At 40.8% G+C, this 12,246-nt stretch overlaps 1 protein-coding gene across 2 annotated transcripts in view; it reads right to left on the reverse strand.

Moving 5' to 3' along the window:
- Positions 1 to 12,246, reverse strand: part of RNGTT (RNA guanylyltransferase and 5'-phosphatase) — a 232,203-nt gene that overhangs the window by 181,830 nt on the left and 38,127 nt on the right. For both annotated transcript variants that reach the window (XM_066612600.1, XM_066612605.1), the window contains exons 7-8: positions 5,151 to 5,260; positions 3,676 to 3,777 (exon numbers count right to left, since the gene is read on the reverse strand). In XM_066612600.1, coding sequence (XP_066468697.1) covers positions 3,676 to 3,777; positions 5,151 to 5,260 — 212 coding nt within the window. The remainder of the gene's footprint in view (positions 1 to 3,675; positions 3,778 to 5,150; positions 5,261 to 12,246) is intronic.

The following is a 12,246-nucleotide window of genomic DNA, read 5'->3' on the forward strand; positions in this document are numbered from 1 at the left end:
TATACTTTTCATTACAAAACCAATAGCAGCAACAAATACAGAACCCACCTAACCATATTGCGATCATTATCTTAATCATACAGTTTCAATTTCTCAGTTTTTCCAAATGGGGTGCATTGTAAAACCATACTTCCTCAGCTGTTCCCTATCATATAATATTCTTTCCCTATCATATAATATTCTATCCCATATCAGGGCCATAAGAATAATTTTTGTAATAGAAAAAAGTTTAGCTTGCCCTTTAGATTTCTCTCTCGTGAATATATTAACATATTCCAAAGACAGGAGCAGCTTAATAAAAAAACTGATTCCAGTAAATTCATTATACGGTTCATTTCATGGAACATTTAGAGGCAAAGCTAAATTGTACTGACATTCAAAGTGTATCTGAGGATCTTCTTTTGCCCAAACTATGTCCAAAAACAAGAGAGTGCATGTAGATGAATTAAACATAAAAGGCAAGCACAGTGAGGGTTAATAGTCTTAAGAGCTTCTCCCATTTGCAGAAAAAGTTGTTTGGGAAAGGGAGCAATTTTCGCATATCTTGCCTTTTCTCTACAATCCTCCGAATCCCTCTGAAAATCTGCTCCAGAATCTTGGGAATTTTCTGGAGCTGATTTTTGAGGGACAGAGTGGGCTGCGAAGGTAAGGGGCCACTATGTGTGTGTGAGAAGGATGATTTTTCTCAAAGTCTACAAATGTGAGTAAATTGGAAAGCCTCACACTACTCTGATGTTTCCAGATTGTTCCTGGCTGCCAAGACAAATCCTCCAGTTCTTGGGGAGGAGACGGAGAACAGAACTTATAGCTCAACATTCTGTCCTTCATGTGGCTTTACTATTCTGCAATTACAAAATACAGAAATGAACCAGTCTTACCACTATGTGACAAAGCACTCCACCAGGATGAATCTGAAGGTTGCTATCCCTAGTTTAAAGAAAGTTTCACACCTGTCACTTTGGGGTACATGAAGTAGGAGATTGCCAAACATGACAGGCATGTTTATGTAAGTATCATGGAAGTAAATTACCTCAAAACAAAATATTACCTTCTCTTTGGGGGACACTGTATGTCAGTATGAGTTACAGAGTTGCACCTCCAGTGACACATATTGGATATGAATATGCTCTGGTCTATACTGCGGTTGTGAAGACACATGTTTTGTATCTCAAAACAGTAGTGTACTTGGCTGTTCTGTCACTTTTCATTACAAAGCTGGAAATATTGAAACAAAAGTTTTCAGAGGGTTTCATGTTATAATCTCAGGTGTTGGGTCACCTTGAGATAGCAATCCTATCCCCAGCCTCTGCTCCGTGGTACAGCAGCACTGAAGTGGCTACGACTGTGTCCTTCGGTGCCAGAGAAGCAGCTGGAGATCTCCTTGGGAAACTACAATTCCCTTACTCTGTGTCTATTTGGGGCTGGAACACGTGTGAGACACGTGTGGGGCTCTGAGACCTGGGAGGGGGTTGCCATCACTGCCCACTTTCCAGGTCTAAACTGCCTCTGGCCCACCCCTGACCAGTTTTGTCCCCTTCCCGCCTTCCCCCACCCTCCCCCCACCCCAGAATACCTCCCCGCTGCAAGCTCCCACAGAGTTTGGAATATACTGTATTAAGTTGTTGCATAGCAGCCCACTTCAGATGCCATGCAAAACCATGGCTTTTTTCAGCATAACACACAAAGCTGAAGTTATCAATAATACATAAGTCAATATGATACCCCCATCTGCATACACTAACACAGGGTAGGAGGTCTGGTTGAGTTACAGAGTTGCCACCTATGAAAGCCTGAAGAACAGCTGGGAATGTAGTTCTAAACCAGTTGGCAGTATCCAAGAGCTGCTGACAGCATGAACAAGGTGAGTAATCTCAGGTGGTGAGAGGAGCAAAATAACCACCTTCAGTGAGAGTGAAGGAGTTGCTGTCAGTTAAGCATAGAAAGCAAATGAAGCCAGAAAGATACCAGACTGAGAAGGATTCCACCTGGAATGAAGGCATCTTACGGAAGGTTAGAATCTGTAATTGTAAAAATCCTTTATGGCGATTTAAGAACATAAGAACAGCCCCACTGGATCAGGCCATAGGCCCATCTAGTCCAGCTTCCTGTATCTCACAGCGGCCCACCAAATGCACCAGGGAGCACACCAGATAACAAGAGACCTCATCCTGGTGCCCTCCCTTGCATCTGACATAGCCCATTTCTAAAATCAGGAGGTTGCACATACACATCATGGTTTGTACCCCATAATGGATTTTTCCTCCAGAAAATTGTCCAATCCCCTTTAAAGGCATCCAGGCCAGATGCCGTCACCACGTCCTGTGGCAAGGAGTTCCACAGACCAACCACACGCTGAGTAAAGAAGTATTTTCTTTTGTCTGTCCTAACTCTCCCAACACTCAATTTTAGTGGATGTCCCCTGGTTCTGGTGTTATGTGAGAGTGTAAAGAGCATCACTCTGTCCATCCCCTGCATAATTTTGTATGTCTCAATCAAGTCCCCCGTCAGGCGTCTCTTTTCTAGGCTGAAGAGGCCCAAACGCCGTAGCCTTTCCTCATAAGGAAGGTGCCCCAGCCCCGAAATCATCTTGCACCTTTTCCATTTCCACTATATCCTTTTAGAGATGTGGCAATCAGAACTGGACACAATACTCCAGGTGCAGCCATATCATCGATTTGTACAACGGCATTATAATATTAGCTGTTTTGTTCTCAATACCTTTTCTAATGATCCCCAGCATAAAATTGGTCTTCTTTACTGCCACCACACATTGGGTCAACACTTTCATCGACTTGTCCACCACCACCCCAAGATCTGATCTGTCACAGATAGCTCAGAACCCATTAGCCTATATGTGAAATTTTGATTTTTTGCCCCAATGTGCATGACTTTACACTTACTTACATTGAAACGCATCTGCCATTTTGCTGCCCATTCTGCCAGTTTGGAGAGATCCTTCTGGAGCTCTTCACAATCACTTCTGGTCTTCACCACTCGGAAAAGTTTGGTGTCATCTGCAAACTTAGCCACCTCAATGCTCAACCCTGTCTCCAGGTCATTTATGAAGAGGTTGAAGAGCACCGGTCCCAGGACAGATCCTTGGGGCACACCGCTTTTCATCTCTCTCCATTGTGAAAATTGCCCATTTTCTGTTGCCCACTCTTTGTTTCCTGGTCTTCAACCAGGTCTCAATCCAGGAGAGGACCTGCCCTCTAATTCCCTGACTGTGGAGTTTTTTCAGTAGCCTTTGGTGAGGGATTGTGTCGAACGCCTTCTGAAAGTCCAGATATATAATGTGCATGGGTTCTCCCACATCCACATGCTTGTTGACCTTTTCAAAGAATTCTGAAAGGTTTGTGAAGCAAGACTTACCCTTACAAGAATTTTATTTAGAAAAGCCTGCCTAAATAAACGGCCTTGGATTAAAGTCAGAGGAGAAATCCAATGACAAAGGAAGGTGGTATATAACTACTGGAATTATTACTATTGCTACTGAAAATGGGAACAGGATAAAGGGGGAAAATGCATTTAGCCATGAGAGGAAGCATTCTGCCTCCTACACAATGAGTAAACTGAAAATTTGCAAAACAAAACTTTTAGCAATCGTATTTTAAACTATTTCTAATTCATAAAGCTGTAAAGTTGTTTAACAGAAAAAACTGACCTACAACTTACCGAGTTCCATCTGCTTTCCAGCTTACTTTGTATGGTTTCTGCTCCAAAAGTTTAATATTTTGCTCATCCATAGAAATAGGCTGCGCCCCAGGGAATCCAGTCCTGGAGAAAGGGGGGAAGAAAGAAAGCTTTATTAGAACCTGGACACCAGCTATCTCAAATTAGCTAATTGTTACATTAGCTTTCTGACAAGACAGGTTTTGTCTTCCTACAGAAGATGAAAGCCATCACAAAAAGTTTTCACGCTGTCATCAAAACAAGCCTTTTCACAGTGCTCATAAACAGCCCATGTACTTTCTCAAAAGTTTTGTAAGATTTCTGAACTGCTAGACATTTTGAAAGGAAATATGACTTAGTATGTTGTAACCACACTAGCAACATGCTTCTTTGTGATCAGCTTACAGCTGGAAACATTCAATCTTTTTTAGTAGTAGTGATTATTCTGATATTACTGTTTGCCATTATCAGGCCAAAAAATATTAGACAAAATCACACACCAACTTAAAATGATGCATCACTTGTCTTAACAAGCAGGCAATTTTCCTATGTGGTTCACATGAATATTCATATCTCATTTCCTTTAATACACAAAAAAATCTATTTTCAAACAAATTGGTGCTTTAGACTACTACTTTTGATATCTATAATTAGTTAAGGGGCATGTCAGGAACCACTTAAGGGAAGTGAATACAAACTCTCTCATTTCAGGGCAACATGCATCTGCAAGGCTCTTGCAGACTTCTCCACTAACTTCAGAAATATTGAACTAGGTTGTGGAAGTGAATCAATATAAGCTCTAGAAGATTTATTTTGTTAACAGCAACTTGAGATTGCATACAGTATGAATCATGAAAGGCACATCAGCTCTTTTGAAGAGGAATATGTGCCATTAAGGAAAATGAAACGTCGTAACATTCTGGCTCTATTTGAAACAAGAAAAACATTAAAAGAACAATAATTCCCACAAACATTGTTCAACAATCTGTGGGAGCATTATGTGGATACTTATTGGAAATGGGAAGATGAGGCTGGGAAAATTGCTTATGAAGAAATTAGAATTCTTTGTGAGCCAACCACATACATCCAGCACATATACTGGCTATATAGTATACCCAATTAGCCAAAACATTTGTTAACTTACCAACTGTTTCCACAGACTAGTATTGGTTTCCACACAAGTTCCAAAACCTGTGCAAGTTTCAGACCTGTGCAAGTTTAGATGAGGGTTTCTGTAACCATAACCTCATTTTTATTACTTTTTCATCCCTTATGATTAATATGCTTGTAGAATAAACCACTTCAAAATGAGTAATGGTTTTATAACTTCTCATCTAAAGATGCCCGCTACTGTGATATTTAACTTTTGTTGGCTTTAAAAAAACAACAACAACAAATAAGCTACTGTCAGAGATGCAAAGCACAGGACTATGTCTAGGATTATACAATCTACATTTTTATAGTATTTATTCCCATACCCTTTCCAACCACAAAACTGCTGGCATTTACGTTGTATTTCTCCGAGCTTTGGTTGCGCTGTTACTTGGTTTACACGTTTAACAGATATTCCTTCCAAGAACACTGCCCCCTAAAATAAATATATAGGTAGTTTTTAGAATACAACATGCAACACTGTGAACATGTAACATAAGTTATCTGGATTTAAACATTAAGTGATCTGAGTTTTCTGTTTGAAGAAAGATATGAAATTACAGAATTTTCATCCAACACCACACTTAGGCTGCAATCCTAGACCCACTTACCTGGGAGTAAGTCCCATTGAATTCCAAGGGATTTACTTCTGAGTAGACACCCATAGGCTTGTACTGTTATACATTTTGCTGTATAAGGGCAATATAATGTGTACCACCTCATCCAGATGTGTGGTAAAGCACATGACTATTACATTTTGAATAGTTATGTGTCTTACCACATAATTGTCCCAATCTACAGTTACCCAAGTCATCTCAACAGCTGCTCTAAACACGCACACAAAGTGGTATGCAGAGTGCTAAAACCTCTGCTGAAATGCACAGAAAATCCCTTGTAGGTAAGGGAGATTTTCATACGAGAAAAGGCATGCAGGAAGAGAAAAGGGGTAGAGAAAAGGAGGAGTCCAAAAGAAACAGGGAGCTAGGAAAATCTTCATACAAGGACCAATATAACACAGGCTGGCTGTGTGATTTTGGCAAGAAGGGACTGGACAAAGAGCTAGACACTATGGCCTAGTGCAGCGGTTTCCAAACCGGAGACTGCTGTGCAGTTCCCCATCCCAGCCAGAGGTTACAGTTCTGCCATGCTGCTGCTGTTCCTGGCACCTGATCTCATCACAAGGACACTATAGGCAGTTGCGTCTATTGCCAATAGTCCCAGCAGACTTTGTGACAGGATATCTGGGCAGAGGCGACTGCCTAGACCATCCTTGTGACGAGATCGGATGCCAGGAGCAGCAGCTCCTCAGCAGAACTGTAAGCACTGCTCACATGGGGGAGGGTTATCTCCAAAGGCCAGATCTGGTCTGCGGGTTGGGGTTTGGAGTGCCCAGGTCTAGTGACCCAAGGAAGAATTGGTCAAAGGGGTTAGAAGGAGAGACTCTACACATCAACTTTTAATTAACCTTTATATGCAGTATTTTTCCAGATCAAATACTGTAGATACTCGAGGATAAGTCAATATCACAGGTAAGTCAAGAGCAGGTTCTGAGCAAAAAGCATGGAATTTTCTATGACCCTTGGATAAGCTGAGAGGTGAAACTGAGGGGTGTGTGAAATTCTTTGAAAACACCAGGAATTGTTCTGAGACAGTCGCAAAAAGCCAAAAAGAAAAAAAGGAGCCCTTTTACCTTCTTTTCCAAACAGGAAGGTGCTTATGGGAGTTGTAGGCTTTATGAAGCATACAGTGCTACACTTCCATAGCAGCAGCCCTCATATAAACTACAATTTCCACAAGTGCCTTCACTTCTCTTCCTGATTGGACAAGGTAAAATGGTCACCTTTTTTTTATTTGCTTTCTGTTGCTGCCTCAGAACAATTACTGGTAAGTAACAATGCTCCTTTTTTCCCCTCCCCCACCCCACCCGTGTCCTTCTTCTCAGTCCAGTCCTACCCCCACCTCACCAATCAGCTGCTCTTAGAAGCTTTATTCACTGTACTGACCCATGTATAAGTCGATCCAAGTTTTCAGGCCAATTTTAAAGCAGAAAATATAATTTTGCTCCTACTATTGTCAAGCATCAGGTTTAAAAACATGGACCAAATTAAAGATATAGAATTCTGCTATTAGACAGCTGGCTCTATCAGCATGAATGGTATGTAAAAAATGACATGGATAGTTGCAAAGAAGGCTAGTGCAGTTTTAGGTTGCATTAATCAAACCACTTCCTTCAAACTGTGGGAGGTAGTGGTTCCACTTGACTCTATCCTGGTCAGATCTCATCTAGAGTACTGTATCCAGTGAGTGCAAAATGAGTGACACATTTTAAGAAGGATGTAGCCAAACTGGAGCCAGTTCAGATAAGGGCAACAAAGATGACCCGAGGTCTGGAAAACAAGTCCTAGGGAGAAAGGTTAAGGAAACTCAGTATGTTTAGTCTGCAGAAGAGAAGACTGAGTAGGGACATGATGGTGCTCTTCAAATACCTGAAGGACTGTCACATGGAAGCAGGCAAGAACCTTTCCCTCTGCTGCACCAAAGAAATCTAAAGACTTAAGGAGCAGGAAGGATGATTCTGGTTAATATCAGGAGAATTTTCTTAATGGTAAGAACAGCTCAGCAATGGAACCAAATACCAAATGTTCCAATTATCCTGGAACCAATTACCAAAGGAACTAATTAATTACCAATGGTCTTCAAGCAGAAGCCTGATAAACACCTTTTCAGCTGCTCTAAAGAGATTTTTCTGCTTCAAGATGGGTGAATTAGATGCCCTGAACCCCCTCCAAATCTATGATTTTATTCTATATCTGCAGTTGCATGACTTTTATAAGAAAATAGATTGTTGTACTAGTGAAAATAGTCTTATTTCTATCCAACATTCTCAAGCAATTACCTGAATTTAGATACTGTAACATTCATTTTAACTTCTCAACTGACAAGTAGCAAACTATCAACAAAAGCATCTTGGTTGTGTCATTCAAGTCTCCAAAAAGAAAGGGAATTGAGGCATTTTAAAGACTAATAAATTTATTATACCATAAACTTTTGTACACTATAATCCACTTCATCAACTGTATGAAGTTTTATCCTCAGTTTGCAGGTGTGGGTGGGTGAAAGAGAAGGAAACACAGTAAACAGCAGGACAAATGTCTATAAAATGCAAAAGATATAGGCTGTGATAGATATTACATTTCATGTAATGCTTAAAATGCATAAAAGACTAGCACAGCACCAGTAATTTGTACCAACACCTTCCTAGTTTATCAAGTTTTCTATCAAGACTTCTGAAATGTGACAGAAAATTACTGTTTCAATTTAAACCTGAACAAACCAAATTTATCAAGAGACTTTATTCTAATTCAATAGTTCCACCTCTGAAGTTCCTGTGCTAAAGAATGGTAACTTTCAGATTGGCAGCAGAGCATTCTGGGAAGTTGGTGTGCTCTCCCACTGATTTCTAAACATTACTATTTCTTACAGCTGAGTCGTGACGCTTTCCAATTGTGCTCTGTATGTGCACAGAATGATGGGTCCTTGGCCATTAGTACATTGCCTAAAATCTTCCTCATTGCCTAATCATACTAGATGGCCTGTGGCCAAGGCCATAAGTAGAACGGTTCCTTAGTGCATTCATTGATGTATAGTAGGTGGAATTCCCATGGACACCATGGGAATGTCAGTCAGTGTTGCTACATAGGAAAATAAGAGATTATGTCCCAACTGTGCTAATGGAAATGCTTAGGATCCCCAACTACATCATGGAAGTGCTACACCTCCATTAGGAGCCACAGGGGTAACAGAATCATTAGAATGTCCTATTTGTTTTATTTGTAACATTTCAACTATGCATCTCTACAAGGAGCCATTAATAGGGAGTAAATTCATTTTCTCCTCAAAACAACCCTGTGGAATAGGTTAACCTGAGTCTTCTTCAAGGCCATCCAGTGCAGTGGACATGAGCCACGGTCTCCTGATCCACTCTATTCACTACATTACACCAGTAATATGAAATGTTTTATTGTAGGCAAGCAAATCTTCTAGAATGTTTCCATAATGAAACTCAACTGGATTATACATTTCAATTTAATCTGGAGTCAGATGACAAGCATAGGAAAGCACGATTGGATTTGTTACGTGAAAACCCCTTTTTTCCTTTTAGTTGTGATTTTCTCTCTATATCCGGTTATGTTACTATGGACTAAAATATCATGCAGGCTAAACTTCTCCCAGCACACAGGCCACAATCAAATTAAGTCACAAACTCATGGTTACACAACCACCACCACCACCACCCCCCCATGGTCACACATTATGGGAGGAAGTCTGGCATCTTAAATCATTGTTTAAGTGTCTCCTACCTTACTGTATTCATTGTACTGTTTTAACCCAATCACTGTTTAAGAACCGTATGCAAAGGTGTCTCCTAACCCAATCACTGTTTAAGTACTATATGCAAACTTCAACTGCCTTCTTGTGTTGCTGATTCATTGTATTGTTTAAGTTCCCCCATCTAGGAACCCAGCCATAGACCCCATTGAATTTTGCTGATAACTGACATCCTGATCCTTTCAATGTTTTTCACACTCCAAGCACCCTGCTGTGTGGTAGTAATCAAGCTACCATCCAGCTCAGCACTGTTTCCGAAACCCTTTTAAGTGAGGGCTTCCTCTCGCATGCTCACTCTCTCTCCAAGGACCAACACATCTGTGTTGTGTCAGAGGGTCCTCTTCACAAGACTCTCCCCCCCCAACTGCTCTACAGAACAGCTAACTATCCTGCGTCTGGCACTCTTTCCCTTCTTTCCCCCCTTTTTTTCTTCCTTACTCTCCCTATCTTTAGTTAGCAGCTGCAGTTGGCAGATCAGGGACTCCTAAAATCCTTCCCTACAACCTTTCCTTTTTCTAATTTCCTCAGATGCACCAAATACTCTTCACACGCAACCACCATGAAAGTTAGGTACATTGGATTCAAGCATTAGGATCAAGAAACATACACTTATCATTTCTCCACGTGCATTATGTTTACCTTTGGGCTTTTGTAATAAAACTATAATCTTTTATTAAAAATTATCTTTCTTGCAGTCTCCTCTTAAAGCAAAAGGGAATTTCTCTGCATTACGCCGTCGTTATCCAGCCTACAACCCTAACGTTCCAATAAGGGCAGTGTAATAATTCCCCTAAACAAAACAGACCTTTTGGTAACATTAATTGGTGGAGAATGTTTGGCAGGCATGTGTTAGTGATGCCACATGTGACAGAGCTGACACAGGATCAGACAGTAGTTCTGCAGAGATCCTCTTGGAAAGTTTGAAAATGAGTGAAAAATTAAAAACCTTGCTGAGTGTTAAAGGAAGAAAGCATAGGAAGTAGAAACATAGACTTGAGAAGCGCTAGACTCACAGACTTGTAATATTTAGAGTAGGGTGCAGTACCTGAATGCAGACCAGGGAAAATGTACACCCGTGGTAGTGGTTAACAGTCTGCAAGAATCAGACCCTCCAGTATTCTTTGGACGGTAGTAACTTTTGCAGGACAGTGAATAATACGTCTTTTGCTCTTAAACCTGCTAAAACGAGTCAGCTATTTGCTCTTTATGAGTCAGAAAGCCTCAATAAGAGTTCCTTTTTGGTATGCTTTAACTGAAGCAATTTGCAAGCAAAATAAGCATATATAAGAGAGAAAAAGCAAACACAAAAATGAGTGGTGAAAAGGCAGAAGGTAAAGAAATTCAGAGCCTGTACACAAGCTCAGGAATTAATTGTCTGGAGAAATGGTTAGGGGAAAAAGGACAGAGTCCTTGGGCATTTGGATGTTTTGAAGATGAAGACATTTGTGGAAAGATGATTCATATTTGTGAGGAATATAAAAAGAAATACAAACCAAGAGCAGAGAAGAAAGATGCTAATTTGGCCCATGCTTTGTGGAATGGTATTCTGACATTCCAGAAAAGCATACAAATCTTAAAGAAGGAGTTTGATGGAAAACAGGATCAGTGGGATAAAGAAAAGGAGAAGAAAGAAGAGAAAATAGGAAGACTAGAATGTAGGACAGAAGATCTTAAAAGAGTGCTAGAAACACGATTAGAAAGTTGTAAAAGAGATCAGGAGATCCAATTAGAGAAAAAAGATACACATTGCTGTCATAGAGAACTAAAGGTCCATCTAGAAAGGAAAGATGCCCAGATAGAAGAATTCAGGAGAGATCAGAAGCAGCAAGAAGAGAAATTGCAGCTAGTTTACTGACCTTGCAGGAGACAAAGCCAGGCAGGAAGCAGAGAAAGAGGCTAGAATAAGTGATCTGACCAGGCAATTACAACATTACACAAATGAACATGCCATTTACACCATAGAAAGGAGAAAGTTAGTAGAAGAGTATGCAGAGGTTCATAAATAGAAACAAGAGAATAGTAAGCTAAAGGAGGATCTAGAACAGACTAGAAACTTAGTGTTAAAACTCATGACCCAGGTCCAACAAAACAAACAGGCTGTAAGCCATGAGAGTTGCCAGAACCAAATACAGCAATTAAAGGAGGCCTTGAATATAAGGCAGCCATTGCAGCAGTCTATGGGAGTGGAGCTGAAGAAATCTTTGAATCAGAGCAAACCTTACCCTATGATTCAGTGCCAGAGTCTCCATTTAACCCTCAATAGGAAGGAGAGACACAGTGCCCAGTTAATCCCGTTACCACACGGCAAATTGTGGCTAATAATAATATCACCAATGAAGTCGTTTATGCCCCATGGAAACCCTCAGAATTAGAAGCTGTTGCCAGAGAATTAGGTAGCTTATCAAAAGGCAACTGCCTTGACTGGATGTTCAAAGTTTACAGGCGCTATCCCAATTTAACAGGGACAGACCTCACTCACCTAGCACAAAAATGTGCAAAGGGACGTGACAGTGCAGCTCTGAATAGCCTTGTGGCTGGATAGCTTGGAAATGCTCCCTTGGATGAGACTGGTCTTGCACACCTTGAAACCAGGCACCTCAATGCCAAAACTCTACCATAACACTGAACAATAAGAAAGTGGGAGCCCAGATGCTTTCTTAGAAAGAAGGAAATTGATGGCTCTGCTAGCTGGTGCGGTCAGCTCAGTTAGGGGACCCCTCAGTTAGGGGGGCCAGTATGAGTTCGATATACCAGATTTCACACCTGGAGTTTATGATGCTTTAAATAAGCAAACTAAAATTCATCTTGGCCTAATCAATACTACCCATCTGACCTACACTATTCTGCAACTTAAGCTTGATCAAGCATCGGAACTGATGCGAGTTACTGGAATGGGTTATGCAACACACAAACAAAAGGAGATCCAAGAGGAATCAATCCAGACAGTAACCTTCTCTAATTATGGTCCTCATTCCCGATTTAGAGGTACCAGCAGTAAAGGTCAAAATTGGGAGAGAAATGGGAACCAGAAAT

Source organism: Tiliqua scincoides, chromosome 1 (genome assembly GCF_035046505.1).
Source record: "Tiliqua scincoides isolate rTilSci1 chromosome 1, rTilSci1.hap2, whole genome shotgun sequence".
Lineage (NCBI taxonomy): Eukaryota > Metazoa > Chordata > Lepidosauria > Squamata > Scincidae > Tiliqua > Tiliqua scincoides.